Source organism: Ascaphus truei, chromosome 7, assembly GCF_040206685.1.
Source record: "Ascaphus truei isolate aAscTru1 chromosome 7, aAscTru1.hap1, whole genome shotgun sequence".
Lineage (NCBI taxonomy): Eukaryota > Metazoa > Chordata > Amphibia > Anura > Ascaphidae > Ascaphus > Ascaphus truei.
Genome location: NC_134489.1, coordinates 69150892 through 69169108, shown reverse-complemented (window position 1 = coordinate 69169108; position 18217 = coordinate 69150892). Strand labels below are relative to the sequence as shown.

Below are 18217 nucleotides of genomic sequence, written 5' to 3'. Positions count from 1 at the left end.
ACCTCTCTTCCACCCCCCAAACCTCTCTTCCATCCCCCAAACCTCTCTTCCACCCCCCAAACCTCTCTTCCACCCCCCAAACCTCTCTCCTCCCACCTCCCAAACCTCTCTCCTACCCATATATACCAGCCCTCAAGAAAAGAAGTGTTTTATATATCAACACTTCACTACCAGAGGGGTCTGCAATGCATTGCAAACATATCGGCTGTAGGCAGCTAAACCTACACAAATATTTATAGGCACAATGAATACACATTGCAGTATAACAAATCCCTGGCTGTCAGCCATGCAATTTGATTAAAACCACAATATTGGATATGGATGGCAAACCAATTACTCGCACAGCTTTGTAGGTTTATTTACGTTTTAGGTCGCCCTTAACTGATAATGTAATTTATCCATGAAGAAAACATTGACATGTTTGACAAATAGACATGAATAAAAGTAACATCATTAATTCCCAGAGTAAGAAGTGACACGATTAGTCAAAAACACAACAGGTTATACAAACTGTACTAGAGGAAGCCGTAGTACCTAATAAAAAGGATACGTACTGAGGATTGTCATATCAGTAATATAGACTGCACAGTGTGTTTATGTAAATATATTTTTGAGCGCTTTTTATATTTTTATTTTTAAATTAATTATGTAGGTTTACCGGTTAGAAACTAAGCATTCCAATGATAAAGGAAATTTGACAAAATTGCACCTACTGTAACATATTTCATTTGTTTCTCAATACAATTTCTGTGGCTTTGGAGAATGGGCAAGTGTAAATAGGCTGTAAAACATGAACGATGGTTGTCCATAGTCACCATGAATAGTGTGTCTACATTTGTTACGTCATTTTTCCACTCACTCATTGATCTGGCTACAAGTTGTAACAATTCATGTTAGGATACGAAGACTCATTAGAGATGATGCATAACGTAGGTATGAGATGTTTGAAGCAGCAGGTTGAGTAATGATTGTTAGAACCATGAATCTCAACTAGGGTAGAAAGGAAGGCATCCAACAGGCATTTTAGGACCCAGGTTACTTGAGATTTCCCTGCTGTGCATTTCCAGATCAGTGATACAGTCTATGCAGGGGGAGGGGAGATTCAATAAACTCCAACAAGGGGTATGGGACTGTGTCAAACGTGGTCAGCCACTGCCCACAGTGCAATCTGATTGTAAGGCAGTCTGCGAGTTGCTTATCCTTGCTCCTGCAGGGGTTACATGTGCAGGTCCGTACCACTGTGACGTGATCTTTTTATTTACTCCCATTTGTTACGGCTTTTAAAGGATACGGCGTGCCCCGGATGGGTCCGCAGCCCTCCGATTTACTACTCTAGCCTACTCATGGGGGTTACATATTCAGATATTTATAGCTTTAGCAGCCAGCAACTAGCTCATTAATAGCCGACTATTTCAAACATTCAGCAAATGTTGTGGTTAGCATAATTTGGTGCCTTGATATACTACATAGGCTTGCTATACAGTCCTATCTCCCTACCCACCCCCACTACTCAATATCCATAAGGCTGCGGCCACGCTGCCGCTGAGCGTGCTTGGCGATTGGAGAGATCACTTCAGTGATTCACAATAAGTACAGCCACTCTCAAGCGGCGCTCAGGCACGTACGCTCTCCAAAGCTCAGTGCTTGGAGAGACAAAGAAATTTGATTTCCAAGCTTACAGCAGGGTCACATGAGCCTTCAATAACCAATGGGGAGAGAAAGACACAGACAGAATGGGGAGAGAGACACAGAATGGAGAGAGAGAGAGAGAGAGAGAGAATGGGGAGAGAGAGACAGACACAGAATGGAGAGAGAGAGAGATAGAATGGGGGAGAGAGAGAGAGAGTCAACATGGGGAGAGAGAGATAGACAAAATGGGGAGAGAGAGAGACACAGACACAGAATGGGGAGAGAGAGACACAGAATGGGGAGAGAGACAGAGAATGGGGAGAGAGACAAAGAATGGGGAGAGAGACAGAGAATGTGGAGAGAGGCATACAGAATGGGGAGAGAGAGACAGAATCGGATGAGGGGAGAGAGAATGGAGGGAAGGGGGAGGTAGAGAGTGGAGGGAGACACACACACGATCCAGCCAATGACACGTCCACTCCCTTAATAGCCATGCCCCCGCTCCAGCTCACAAATTATTGCAGGACAGCCGAGCGCTCATGCTTGGAGAGTTGGTGATGTCACAGCTCTCAAGCATGAGCGTGCTCAGCAGCAGCGTGGCCACAGCCTAAGATATTAGCTCTGTTAACCTCTCCCTGTCTGGTGTGAGGATTTGTACAAATTAACATGGATCCTCACCTTGCTCCAACTGCACACCTTTTTGAGAACCACCTAGAATGCAGAAGCAAACCTTAGAACACTATATATCTACCTAGTGACTGGATTCTGATACTCCCACAACCATGGTCAGTATCCATCAGGTTATACAGGCATTGGGAGGCAACGTTAAAGCAGGTACTTTCTACTGCCCGAGCAGTACATTCCTTCCAAAAAACGGTCAGCTTTAAACTGTGTGCAACCAACCCTATGAGCAGTTGAGTTTTCCCTAGGGTTGAGACCTCTATTTGTGTGAGACTAGGGTACTGTTCTAACATGAACACCCGAGTCATACCCACCTCAGTGACCAACATCCTGGGGGTCAGCAACTGGTACTAGTGGGGATCCTGTGATCATCACCACCTTACAGCACAGATCATTTTAACATTCACTTTTTGTGCATTTAGATTATGATGTATTTGTCTGTGTCTTTCATCGGGGAACCAGTATCCCTCATTCCTGTGAGCACTATATATTTTATACATGTCTTAATAAAGTTATTTCTTAATCACCTCCATTGCAGTTACACCCCATATGCTGGGTTCACTTAAGTGGGTAATTTCCCCTCAGTGCAGCATGTATTCACAGTTGCTGTGTTAAAGTGCTAACGCTGGAGTCAGGCAGCACCATCCTTATCGCTACATATGAGGCAATACACCATTGGAGGTACGAGTGCACGTTTAGCAGAAGTCGCTCTTCTGTTGTTTTTTTTGTTGCTATATACTGTACTCGCCCTTCTGTGCACCTTACCCTTGTCTGACAAACAACATTAATTAGCTGCAGCAGGAGCCCAAACCAACTCGCTCTACAATGACGCAGGAACACGTGTGGTGATAGGAGTGCTGTGCCATATAAGATTTTCTGGCTCTGCATTTTCTACTGTAAAGTAAATATTTAGGGCAGCGTTTCCTCCCCACAAACATATAAAACAGCTTAAAAACGCCACCAGTTTATCAACAATACATGACTTTTTCATGTTGGAAACTGAAATTCTAAACCAAAACATTTTACATTTACAATTGCACCCACAAATAGTGTGTTAATATAAATTTGTATTTTCTATTTAAAATGTAATGCAAAATATTGAATTCACAATACACAAACATCTACTCTAAAAGGATTAGGATTTCATTGGAGGCACCCATGGTTGACACAAGAAAATGATGTGGTTGAGAAACATAAAAACAGGATGAAAAAAGACGAAGGCAGTTTCTAAAACAGAACGTGTATTTAGTTGTATGGGACCAGGTGCTTTAACATATGGGACCGGGGCTTTAACATACTTTGTCAAAAGTACTGATTGCTATTAATCACGGTTTTTCATTCACTATCATTTTTTCACATGATTTCTCCTTTCATCTCACTGCGAAAAAACACAAATAGTGTAATCACTATTACAGAGCCAGTATAATCGCTATTATAGAGCCAGGGTAATCACTATTCTGTAGCCAGGGTAATCACTATTATAGAGCCAGGGTAATCACTATTACAGAGCCAGTGTAATCACTATTACAGAGCCAGTGTAATCACTATTACAGAGCCAGTGTAATCACTATTACAGAGCCAGGGTAATCACTATTATAGAGCCAGTGTAATAACTATTACAGAACCAGGGTAATCACTATTACAGAGCCAGTGTAATCATTTCAAAGGAGGAAAATCGGAAAGTTACCACTGCGTCTTGGCATTCATTTTAGTGTAATAATGTGCCCGTAGGACAATTTACTTTACAGGACGTATTAATAAACAAACTGATTTTAATTGCTTTAACCTTAGAAGGCAGCAGTTGTAATTGCTTCAAACATTTCAAGAATGTTGCCAAAGTCAGCATACACCCCCCACCCCCACCACCAATCTGTATTCCCTTTTTAACATCAAAAAATTAAAAATCTGTTCATTTAAAAAAAATAAAATAAAAAAAAGTTACAATGCAAATGTGCCTATAAACTACAAGACTTGAAGGTCTACAAATATGAATGTTATGTTAGTGAGAGATTGTGATGCAATATGCTATAAGTGTATGATTTCTAAGTGTACATTCTGTGTTCCACTACTTCTACACCTAATTTGCCCTCTTAGGCTGTGCTTATAGTGCCTGGTGACGCGACGTCGCGCCAAAACAAATACATTGAATCCATTGCATGCGCTTATAGTAGGTGCGACGGCAACGGAGCGACCAAAAATTTGGAAGCCAGTGAAATTTGATTTTGGGAGAGACAGTCGTCACATGTGACTGTGTCTAAACCAATCACAGAGCGCCTATTGCACTCTGCCCTCCCCCTTCGTGACGTCACTGGCCTTGTCGCCAACGACGTCGCTCAAACCTAAAGTTCAACTTTCGCCAATGGCCACGGCATCGGTCGCGTCGCCGGCACTATAAACGTGGCCTTAATGAAAATAAAATAAAACTTGTTTTAAAAAAACAAACAAACATAGCAGGATACATGTGAAACAAACAAATATTGCGCTCATTCGTGGTAAATAAGGATTAAGTGATAATGTGATCAAGACAAATATAACCTTGGTATAGGGAGGTTTTGTGCTGCTGCTCTTGGGGGATGGCTCAGCTATCCAGCTAGTACAGAAAAAAGAAAAAGAAAACAGCGCAAAAAAACCTCATGGTGTAGTATTAAAAATAAATTTTATAAAGTTAAATGGTGATTATTGCACGTACATCAATAAAAGCATAATTCAGCATGACATGTTAGGGACATGTTACCACTCGCAGGAAACAGCTATGTGCAGGCTGGTGTGTATCTGGATCGTCCTCTGGTCCTCTATATACAGCTCAGCAAAGGGTTGCACGTCTCTTAGATGGTCCTCCTTGTAAGGTGTTCGCCAGTCTCCGTCAAACCGCTTTAGTGAGAAGTTTGTGCCTCTTTCAGGGATCTCCCTGCAGCAGCCGTCAGCTCCGACACGATATCCTCACAGGCAGTTCCGGATTGACCGCAGTGGCGTCTGACGTCATCAGACGGCGTCCGTCTATGCTCGCGTCTCTCTTCTCACAGTGTTCAGCGAAATGGGAGTCCCACAGGTCATCAACTCAAATTATGCAGTAAATTATAACCACAATGGGGTTCAGATTAGGAAGGTATTGGAACGCGCCCTCTCCTACGCGTTTCGTAATAGATACTTCTTCAGGGAATAACGGAGGAAGTTTCAGGGGCGGTTCATATACTTGGTGAAACTGATTTGATTGGCCATAACTAATTAGCAAACAGTCTACTCCTGAGAAGACAAGGCTATAATCTCAATCATCATCTAAGTTAATACAAAACATTTAGCACAAACTTTCTTGCTTTGATAATTTCTTCTCTCTATCTCCACCACGTCTCCCTGCTTGCACAATTTGGATACCTATGTAAGACATGTTTAAATCTAAACATAACTCCGACCCTTCCCTTATGTCTTACATAGGTATCCAAATTGTGCAACCAGGGAGACGTGGTGGAGATAGAGAGAAGAAATTATCAAAGCAAGAAAGTTTGTGGATCTACAAACTCCAAACTCTATCTCCACTAGGTCTTAATGAAGAGATTGATGTCTGGTCTCTTTTTTAACCTGTTATCTGTTTAACTTTTTTAGTGCTAATCACACCCAGTGAGTTTTTATAAATAATGTATTTTTTAAATAATGTATTTACTATACAATACAAGTATACTATTCTCTCTACTAGGAATGTCTGTACACTCTATATATAGAAAACCAGTCCTTACCATTTTCTATATCATTTTATTCACTCTTAAACATTTATATCCAGATAGTGATTTGTTATGCACCTGTTCTGTTTTTAAATATTACTAACATTTGTTTTCTTTATTTTTAGAAGTTCTATTTTAAAATTTCAAGAACCACAATTGATTATTAAAAATTGAATGTATTTGTTATGTGCTAAATGTTTTGTATTAACTTAGATGATGATTGAGATTATAGCCTTGTCTTCTCAGGAGTAGACTGTTTGCTAATTAGTTATGGCCAATCAAATCAGTTTCACCAAGTATATGAACCGCCCCTGAAACTTCCTCCGTTACTCCCTGAAGAAGTATCTATTACGAAACGCGTAGGAGAGGGCGCGTTCCAATACCTTCCTAATCTGAACCCCATTGTGGTTATAATTTACTGCATAATTTGAGTTGATGACCTGTGGGACTCCCATTTCGCTGAACACTGTGAGCAGAGAGACGCGAGCATAGACGGACGCCGTCTGATGACGTCAGACGCCACTGCGGTCAATCCGGAACTGCCTGTGAGGATATCGTGTCGGAGCTGACGGCTGCTGCAGGGAGATCCCTGAAAGAGGCACAAACTTCTCACTAAAGCGGTTTGACGGAGACTGGCGAACACCTTACAAGGAGGACCATCTAAGAGACGTGCAACCCTTTGCTGAGCTGTATATAGAGGACCAGAGGACGATCCAGATACACACCAGCCTGCACATAGCTGTTTCCTGCGAGTGGTAACATGTCCCTAACATGTCATGCTGAATTATGCTTTTATTGATGTACGTGCAATAATCACCATTTAACTTTATAAAATTTATTTTTAATACTACACCATGAGGTTTTTTTGCGCTGTTTTCTTTTTCTTTTTTCTGTAATAGCAGGATACACACAGGATTAAAATTATTCAAAGACTAATTCCCTCTTTACAGAGTAAGGGACAATAGTAATTATACAAAGTGAAAAACTAACTGTTGCAGCAAAATACATGCACTGATCCAGCTTTTAAGTAATCTTCCACTTTCTGATAAAGGGCCTTCCCATGCAGGACCGAGAAACGAATAGCAGTGTTGACATGTTAAATCAGCGGACCCCATTTAGCTGTGTCACAAGTCTCTTGTTTACTACACAAATCAATGTAAAAAGTTTAATATATATTAGTGGGATGAAAGGACAGATTTTATTACAAAATTTGATTTGGATCTACACTAAGTGATTTATCTAAAGATCAGTGTACAGTTGCAATGTAAAGAAAGTCTGCGTTAACCGCTTTTGGTCCCATTTTGCTTCCAAATGATCATGGGCCTTATCTATAATTATGGTCATGAGGTTTTAAAATAAAACATTTTTTTTAAAAAGGACATATGTCCATCAAGTTCAACCTATGTTAAATTTAGACCGATACATGGCCTATATTTATATTTACAGTATTTGGATCCAGAGGAAGGCAAACAAAAAACTCAAGTGACACATTATCCAATGATGTTTCATAAGGGGAAAATATAATTCCTTCTTGACGCCAAATAATAGCAATCATATTTCTCCCTGGATCAACAGCCTTCCCGTGTTTACTTATTTGGTATATCCCTGTATACCTTTCGTTTCCAAAAATATGTCAAACCTTTTTATGAAGATATCTATTTTATCTTCCATTACAGTCTCCATGGGTATTGAATTTCACATTTTAACTACCCTCACTGTAAAGAACTGCTTTTTCCTCATCTCCAATAATTTGTATGTATGTATGTCTATTTATATAGCGCCATTAATGTACATAGCGCTTCACAGCAGTAATACACATGACAATAATATAAATAACAAATAATACAAATAACACAAAAGGGAAGACGTGCTTCAGACATAAAAGTAACATTTAGGAAAAGGAGTCCCTGCTCCGAAGAGCTTACAATCTAATTGTAAGGCAGAATGTACAGAGACATAAGGAGGGCGTTCTGGTAAGTGCGTCTGCAAGGGGCAAGCTTTATGTATGAGGTGTTAATTATCAGCCATGGAGCTACTCATATGCTTCCTTAAGCAGGTGTGTTTTAATGTGGGTCTTAAAGGTGGATAGTGAGGGTGCTAGTCGGATATTGAGGGGAATTTGCCTGCCAATCTCACACAAGGAGGGTTCTATTTTCTTTTCTAATCTTTTTGTTATTAAAAAGGTACTTAAATAAATGACATATACCACAATTTCCAGAAGGTTTGGCTACCCTGGATAGCTCGTGCAGGTAGTCCACACATAGACCAGGGCTCTCTGAGCCTATAACCTTCGAGACCAACTCGTCCCTCTCTCCCACTAAAAACAGCCCAGAGGTTTACCCGACGCCCACTCGTGAGACACCCCCTACGGTTTCTTTTCAAATGGCTAGGCCCTCAGACTAGCCCTCTATACCAGATGGAGAAGCTGTCTCGCGACACTTGAGCTCGCCACCCGATCCTAAAACTGTACAAAGTAATAAGTATTGTTGACTCACCATGATGCTGTTCCCCCTCCCCCCGCTTTTTTTTATGTACCCTACACCCCCCCCAATACCAAATTTTGAATGTTCTTTTTTTTCTGCAAATCTGTTTTTAAAAAAACCCAATAAAAACTGCTTTAAAAAAAAAATTTTTTAAAATAAAATAAAAAAAAAGGTACTTAAATAACATTTACGGGTTGACATTTCTTTCTATTGCAATCCTTTTTTCATTTTTTTGCTAATTTGATTGCCCTTTTGCAACTTTTGTTACATTCCTTATACTGTAATTCTGATCTGCTGCCTCCGTCCTTTCTGACTTGTTCATTTTAGATTTATTACCCATGGGTATACACTGATAAGTGTACACAACTAACAATGTTTAAAAGACCGCCTATTTACTTTATATGTAGTTCTAACCCATACAGTAGGGCACATCACAGCCGCTTCACTGAGCCTAAAAACACTAGGGCAGTCTTTGTCAGAAGACACCTTCCAGCCCCAGACTTGCATGGGTTGTGAAGTGTCTTTCCTGCTGGAGGTGTCTTATGGCAGAAGGCTGCCTAGTATGTACTGCATGACCTTACATCTTTGGAGTTAATGCAGCATTTCTATACCATTTAGATATGTTCGTTTAACTAGCCCCTAAAGAATACATTAAGGACAGTAAAGTATACTCCATGCCATTTATTTTGCCTTTAAAAAAGCTTCAAATGCAGAGAAAAAGATTTTACTTTCCATAAATGCCTTTTCTGGCACAGCTGAAAGCATTAAGGAGTTACACTGAATTTCTAAATCTTTATCATACTGCAAGACGATTTACTATTATATGCCAATGGAAATGGTGATGACAGAACTACAGGGACTAAAACATACATTAATATGGATATTTAAAATCTAGAGGGCAAACATAATACTATGCTGCAAGACAAAAAAAACTACGTTTGCGTAATGTAGAAAAACAGGAGAACGTACAGTCTGCATCAAATTACACCCCAGGTCTGCACCTAACCTGCACAGATCCTCTGTTTATATATCACGGAAAACTGTGACGTTATTCAGAAACATGTTTTCCGTAAGACAAATCAGTTGTTGAAATACAAGTCTTGTGGGTCATCTTTAAAAATTTAGAATATGTGCTGGGAGCTCACACTAGATCTGTTCGCATTAGTGTGTTTGTTTGCATTGATTTACTGCAACGCAAGTCTGATCCTTCTGAAAACATGGATCAGTCATCACATGAGGCATTAGAGCACAAGGGAATTCATTTACATTTTCTGCTCTTTGCTGTTGGTAACATTTTTTTAATTTAATTTAAAAGACCATCTTGCTGCCGCAGCAAGCCCAAAATACATTAAAATCAGCTGATAGGCACGAAGGAAGATTGGACTGGAGCTGAAATAAAGTAAGCGGAGTTCCATGACTCAACGAATATAATCACTTGATTTAAAAAATAAATAAATAAAAAGGTCAAGACATGAAAGCAGCCGATTTCAACCTGAGTCTGCAGTAATGTGTTCATATAATTCAAAATACTTACAAAATGAGCAGTATCAAAGCAGCAGTCTTTACTTATTAAATGTTTCAGTGTTCATTTTTTGTAATGCATCTACTACCCTATTTTGTCTGATGTTATACTATACTGTGAATGGCCCATGTAGTTTTTTTTTGTTTTTTTATTATTATTATTAACTCAATTTGTATTGGTTTTGTCAGGGGAACAGAAAATAAAGTCAAGTAGGGAGTGTTAGCGAGAAGTGGGAAGGGTGGTGGGAACAGAATGCTTATAGACAATATTTTTGGTTATAGAGTCATAGTTATACTGTGTACAGTAGTCATAAAATATTGAGGTATGGATGTCATATTTACAAGCAGATACATAGGATATATATCCTAACAGTTTGGAGTCATTTAATGAATACTAAATGTTACTGGAGGCGGGTTTCCTGATCTTCTACAGAGTCAAGCCTCGGGCTGCTATATCACAATGTATTTGTAGAAGTTGTCATTAACTAAACTTGTGAGATTGCTCATTTGGCATGTGAACCAAATTTTAGCTTTAATCTGAAGAAGAGTTGAAACAGTTTGTTTCAACCAGTGTGATGCTATTACGCACCTGACAGCCGTGGCTATTTGGGATACAAGTCTGTTGTCATTTCAGCTAAGTACAATTCAGGTCTATTCAAAAAAAATAGCCATGGGTCAAAGTGACAATTCTGGGATAGCATCCGCTGGAGCCATCTATGGGTCACCTTCCAAATCCTCTGCCCATGTAGTTTTATATGTTACATAGCTATTGATGTCAAGCCTTTAAAAAGGGTTATGGATCAGGCACATCAAGTTGATGTTATAATTGAGAGACCAAAGGTCCCGTTTATTGTCCTTTTTCATACCGCATTTTCCATTTGTGCTTGTGTTTATACCATGTATTAATAGGTTGGTGCATTATTTTGAATTGGCTGTAGAATCCATTGCAGAATTAATTTAACTTTGTACAACTCTGGAGATTTTCAAATCTCTTTTGCCAAAGAGTAAACACATTTGTGGCCAACAAACATTCTTGTATCAAAGAAAACATACCTCAAAGCCCAGTCTGTCCTTCTCCTTCCAAAAACAAAAATGCGTAACTTTCTTATCCCAAAACTCATCTGGTTTTACCACACAAACTAGAGACACTTCGGCTGGGACAACGTTCTGCAGAAAAATAATAACAGAAAAAGGTGTTAACGTGCTTTAGACAACATTTCATAAACTGAGAAAAAGTGAAGACAACGGATTTTAGCAGTCCATTTTTGCATCTACAGCTAATTTTAGAAAAACTGTACAATTCTTTCCTCAATTCCTCATCTATATGTACCTACATTGTGTTAAAAATGTAGTTCTATATCGTTTAAATGGAACAAACACCATATAATATACTCAAGATACAGTTCATAGTTTGGGTTACCTTAGAAAAGAAAATACAATAAAGTATAAATTAAGTGACCTATTTATTGAACCTTGATATGGGTTTTTCTGTATTTGCATGGATTAGCATCTCGTCATAGTTTTTAAGCACTTCTAGCAGTGCTCTTCAACCAATTCTCCACAGGAGCCAGATCAAAGAGTATTCAGGAGTAGAAGGGTCACAATCTTATTGAAAATGATATAAGTTTTTAAATGTATCTAAAATGACATTTCAGCATCTTGTAAGCATGTATAACATATGCTATATACACACAGCTCACACACACACACAGGTCACACACACAGGTCACACACACACATATATATATATATATATATATATATATATATATATATATATATATATATATATATATATATATATATCCAGGACAGCCAGTTGAAGTGCCCTGACTTCCAGCATGTCCAAACTTTTTTGGACGCAATTTGTTTGACTGCAATTCTTTATACAAATGAAGCAAACTTGCAAAATTACATATTATTTCACGGACTATTCATTAAACTGTGACTTTGCAGGTCACCCAAAACGACAAATCCAGAAATGTAGTCCCATAGTGAATTTGACTTATTGCTGAAGATGAGGGAATGCCCAAAATTAGCCAACGAGGGAGGTGAGATTTCCGATTCATTTTAAGGGCGGTTTTGCATCAAATGGAATAAAAACTGCATACAAATGATGTCATGTGATTGTTATGCATAGATCATTCTTAACGAATATGGCAAAGATGCTTTACATTGCATGTCATTTGCTTTGGCAATATGGCAATTTAATGAATACATCCCTACATGTACATTTCCAAGCACATACAGTATACATCTTTGTTCTAGAGAACCCAAAAGCCATAGGTCTCTTGGCCATCACAGCTGCTGAATTGGACAATTAACATGAGTAAGGGGGTGACTTTGGATGAAGTAGTTCACAAGAGTAATGGCAGAAGTGAGTACAGTGGCAATGGCACGGTGCATAGCTTGGGCTGAATTACAACATTAGCAATATATTGTATCCACTGTATGGGTCAAAACTGTAAAACTTTTGAAACAACTGTATATTATCGGTGTTTTAAACCGGTAATCATCTCAACCTCTTTAGGAATCTATGTTAGAACATTTCAAGCCGCCTAATCTATGGAAGTCATAACAGTAATGTGAAAATGCTCAACACACATTTTCAGCCTTCACTACCCCCTTATTTATTACAAAGTCATACTTTACTGTAAATGTCTTCAGAAGTTTGGGAGAAATACTGTAGAACTTGTTATATGTGAAAACACTAACAAATATGGCCAAAATGGTAATTTTAATTATGTTTAATAGCAATGATTACTGAAGCCATAATTAGTATACACCCAAAATAAACACACAAATAAAGCCGTTTGGGACACACCTCCCAATGCGGATTACTGCAGCACTCCTCAGCTACAGATTAGCCTAGAAAATGTAATATAGTGCTTTTGTGCTATTAAACCAATAATATATGCTGCTAAATCAAACTGCATATTTAAAGAACCAGGCCTTTTGATAAACCCATGTCATCCTAGAATACCCCATTTCTGATTTGCAGCTGCCCAGAATAAAGGGATTAAGACCATTATAAAATTATAATTACTTACCAAATGATTTTATAATAAGCCCGCATTTGAGCAGTGTAAAAAAGGGGATGATCACTGAGAAATTAATATTAAAGAAGCAGTACAGTACTAGATCAAGGAAATGTAGATACACTTTGAGCAAGTTTGTATTGGGTAGGGCCCTTTGTGTTTATGCCGTCTGTTACACACAGTCCAGGGCTGTATCATTGTTATTTTTGAGTGATTACACAGAATGGTAGGAAACAAATGTTTTTGCATATATACTAGGCCAAGGGTGCGCAAACTGGGGGCCTTGAAATTCTCAGGGGGGGGCTAACAGAGGCCACATGTTCTTCCTCAAAGCATTTAAATTAAATGCCGGGGAACGTGCGCAAGGCCTCTGTGAATCACCTGATCTCTGGAGGCCTCTGGTGATGCGTCGCCATGGCAACGCGGCGTCATACGACGTCGCGGGGTCACATGACATTCATGCCATGAGGTCAGAAAACGCCGGCGATCATGTAAGGAGGAGAAGGGTGTGGGGGGGCGCGAGCTTCCTTAACCCAGGCTGTGCTTAAAAGCTGTGAAATATGGCAGGCATAAACTTATAGGGGACATGTTAAAATGTACATGAATGGAGGCGCATGCGCGAAGGACACGGGGATGGCAGCATAAGTATCTAGCTCCGTGCCGCGCATATCAGAGAACACCGTAAAAACACCCGAAAATTAAAAAATTTACTACACAAAACTCAGGCATCCTCAATAAACATCCCAGGATGGCCCCGAAAAAGCCAAGCGCCCAAAAAAAGCCAAAATCAGCAGACGTTCGGGCTTATTTCGGAGGAGCTGGCACAAGTGGGGGCCTGGAGGAAATGGCGCCATCCTCAAATCCAGACACTGACACCGAACTGGAAGGAGAAGAGGAGGGCCCCAGCAACCAAGCGTTACTGCCTGTTAGGAGATGTGACTTCGAAAGACTATACAATGATTTAAAGTCACTCCTACAGGCAGAAATCAAGGAGGTAAAGAGAGATGTGGTGAAACTAGGCACAAGAACGGACGATCTAGAGAAGAAGATGGACCAAACTATAAAAGTGGTTAAAAAAAAACGACAAGAAAACTGGGGACCTACAGAGGCAAATCGATGAGCTGCGGGAGAGACAAGAGGACGCGGAGAACCGTGATAGACGGAACAATCTCCGGATCCGGGGGGTCTCTGAAGAGGTAGGGGACTGCACAGAATACATTACAAAATGGATAGAATCCCTGCTTCCCGACTTCAGCAAGGACGCCCTAGCCCTTGATCGGTGCCACAGAGCACTCCGTTCGCGCCCAGTACAGAACGAGCAGCCGCGCGACATTATAATAAGACTGCACTTCTTCACCACTAAAGAAGCTATACTGAGGCAAACACGACCCCTACCAGCGGTGGACTATGAGGGTAATAAAATGCTTGTGTTTCAAGATCTCTCTCCGGCCACGCTGCTCAGACGCCGCAACCTGTTCCCCTTCACGAAGGTCCTCCGTAACCAAAATGTGCGCTATAGACGGACCTTCCCGTTCGGGTTGCTGGTGGCAAGGAACGGGAGGGCCATCACAATGAGGGATCCCACGGAGGGCCCGGAGTTCCTGGCAAAGTTAGGCTTGAGGGAGGCTCCCGCACAAGTGGTGGAGGAGGCAGAAGCGTTAGAACCGGAATGGAGCGGCGGAAACGGCTCGCCTAAAGCCAAGGGGAAAAAACGCTGACAAAGGCGCCACTTCAAACTCTCACAAAACGCTCACAAAGGCGCAAGGTTGCGCTCTAATGAAGTTACACCGGTTGGTGTGTAGTTACATGGTTCACGAAGTTGCCTAAAAATGTCTGCCAGTTATACCAAGATGCCCTCCAAATAAAAGTTTTGGCCCACTCACACCTTCGCTGCATACAGAACTATCCGATAGATGAGCCCCCAAAGGTGGGGTGGAAGTCCTCTTTTTAAAGGCGGCAGTGTCAACGGAGAAAAAAATCAGAAAAAAAGACACAAAGGAGAAATAAAAAGAGAAATCCCTGCAAAAACATGAAGATTTTGCCTTACCTTCAAGCATAGGAAGATGGCGGCGGTGCTTGAGAGCGGAGAGAGCCAGCGTGAGGCGCAGAACAAGGAAGGATCCCAAGGGCGGGAAGAGAGAGCGCGCGCCCCATCCTCCTCGTGGCAGAGTGGCATCCAAAATGGCGGCCGGAAACAGGAAACCGGATGTCATCATCAGGCGGAGACGCGAGGAAAGACGCCATCTTGGAGGAGGCAGCCGGGAGCTGATAGACGACCGATGACATCATCAGGAGGAGACACAAAGCGCCGGAAATCATCAGAGGGACAGCGCCGACCCCTCAGAGCAAGTGCGAGGCGAAGGACCGTCGCAGGAATAAGAAGACGAGAGGAGCAAGAGGAGAAGGGGGGGAGATAAAAAGAAGGGAGAGTGGGAAGAAGGAGCAAGGATAGGAAGCAAGCAAAAGCGGAGGCCGGATAGGTAGCTGAGATAGCTGAATAGGGTGACCGCAGGTGAAGGGAGGATGCAGAAACCGAAGGTAGGGGGAGGTAGATGAAGGGGAGGGGAGGGGACTGAGAGGACAGGGAGAGGATAAAGAGTAGAGGAGCGAGCCGGGTATAGGAAAGGTAGGAGATAGAGCAAGTTAAACAGAAGGGGGAAGTAGGTTAACGGAAGGCAGAAGACACTGATGGAGAGGGAGCCAGAGAAAGTTGGGAAGAGAGGGAGAAGGTTGGAGTAGATGGAGGGGGCGATAGAGGAGGAGGCAGGAGGCTGAAAACAAGAGGAAGTATTCGAGGGTAGGGGGAAGTGAAAGAAGGCGGTGGAGGATATAGAAAAGAGAAGGTTTACGATCAGGAAGATAAGCTAAGAGAGAGGTAAAGCAAAGTTAGAAGGAAGTGATAAAAGTATTGAAGAGGATGGAGGGATAGATATAACAAGCGGTCGCACCAAGGGAAAGTTCACAGGCAACTGAGACAGGCACAGGGAGGCAGACGGTGGAGTGAGAGGAACAGGGCATCTATAGGCCAGATAACATCAGCTAAGGCAACAGCAGGCAGCCAGGCAGGCGGGGTTGCTGACAGTTACAAATCCTAGGTTATGGGTTTTAATTCCTTTACACGAAAGGGTGTATATAGAGCGCGGACACGGGGTGGGAGCCGAGTGGACTACCCCGGAGTCTGCATGGGTCTCAAATGGGCCGGGGAGGGGGATGGGCCCCCAGAACCGGCTGAAGTCCTTTGGGGAAAGGGTTGGGGGTGCGGACAGGGATTCGCTAGAGCTTCTATCCCAAAGGCAATGGTCTGGGCTATGGGACAGGGACGTCCTAGAGCCGATGCCACAGTACATTTTGTTTACATGTATTTATGTTGTTTTTCCTTTGTTGTCTCCCCTGGTGTTTTTCCCTTCTGTATCATTTCCCCCCACCACATGCCCTCTACCCCGGGCGGTGCAAAGATGAAAGGCGACAACAATATGAGGGATACAGAGAGCGGGATCTCTACGCCGCCCAGAGGAATCAGAATGGCTCAGAAGGACACCGACGGATTCAGGTTACAATTAAAGCACTATGAATAACGAGGTCCGGTGTATTTCTCACAACGTCAAGGGTTTTAATAGTCCGGCGAAGCGCAAGTTAGCCCTCAGGGATTACAAAAGACTTAAAGCTGACTTCCTCTTTCTCCAAGAGACCCACTTTTCTAGAGATAGCTATCCAAAATTTATTGATAAGGACTTCCAAGCAGTACATTTAGCATCCGCCCAGGTGAAAAAAAGGGGAGTTGCTATAGCCATACACAACAGGATAGCTTTTACAGTAGAGAAAAAGGTGGCTGACAGAGAGGGCAGGTTTCTGATTTTAGTGGGTTCAATCCAAGGGAAGCCTGTCACACTAGCATCAGTATATGCACCTTGTGAAACATCAGCTGATTTCTTTTCCCTTTTCTTCCGAAAATTACAAAAGGAAGCCAAGGGAAATATGATCGTAGCGGGGGACCTTAACAGGACAATGAACCCCCAAATTGGACCGGTGCACGGTAGCTAGTCTCCCCCCTAAGCTTGATGTTCAGCAACCACAGCTTGTAAGGAAGCCTCAATACACATGTATGCAGATGACACAATCCTGTATGCACACAGCCATAGCCTCTCTGACCTTCAACACATACTTCAGTCTGACTTTTTGAGACTCGAAAACTGGATTTCCCAAAACAAACTGTTTTTAAACACTGACAAGACTGTAACAATGGTATTTGGGACCAAGACTAAATTTGTAAAGCTTCCAGTGACTGGGCTCCTGATTAGAACCAACGCTAACACCACCCTAACACCTGTCACTAGTTTTAAATACCTGGGCTTATGGTTTGACTCCCACTTAACATTCGGGATGCACATTGATACCCTGACAACCAAGACCTATGCCAAACTAGGGGTACTTTACAGGAACAAATCCTCCCTAAGTCTCCTGGTCAGAAAGCGTATTGCACAGCAGATGCTAATGCCAATTATTGACTATGGAGACATAGTATATGGCTCGGCTCCTCAAACCCACCTTAGCAAACTTGACACCCTCTACAATTCAATTTGTCGTTGTGTTCTCCAATGCAACTACAACACACATCACTGCGAAATGCTCAAAGAACTAGATTGGTCATCACTAGAGTCTAGGCGCAAAGTTCACCTTTCCTGTCTCACCCTCAAATACTTTCTGGGCAAGCTACCCAGCTACCTGAACAAGCTCCTCACCCCTACCACATGCAGCACCTATCACCTGAGATCAGACTCCAAAAGACTATTCATGGTCCCAAGACTCAACAAAGTATCCGGACGTTCCTCCTTCTCCTTCCGTGCACCCCAAAACTGGAACAACCTACCAGAGACTCTCATATCCACCACCAGCTTAAGTTCTTTCAAATCTAAGGCTGTCTCACATTTTAATCTGGTCTGTAACTGTTTCATACGCTCATAATATATATTTTCTTTAACTGTGTACGCAATGTCTTGTATATAATGTTTACCTTGTTCATTTATGTAACTGTATTTATAACCATGTATTATTTTGTTTTACTCTGTGCCCAGGACATACTTGAAAACGAGAGGTAACTCTCAATGTATTACTTCCTGGTAAAATATTTTATAAATAAATAAATAAAATA

General features: G+C 41.5%; 1 protein-coding gene across 4 annotated transcripts in view; it reads right to left on the bottom strand.

Moving 5' to 3' along the window:
- SESTD1 (SEC14 and spectrin domain containing 1) overlaps window positions 1-18217 on the bottom strand; it is a 151251-nt gene that overhangs the window by 59146 nt on the left and 73888 nt on the right. For all 4 annotated transcript variants that reach the window (XM_075608930.1, XM_075608932.1, XM_075608931.1 and 1 more), the window contains exon 5: window positions 11084-11197. In XM_075608930.1, the coding sequence (XP_075465045.1) occupies window positions 11084-11197 (114 nt within the window). The remainder of the gene's footprint in view (window positions 1-11083; window positions 11198-18217) is intronic.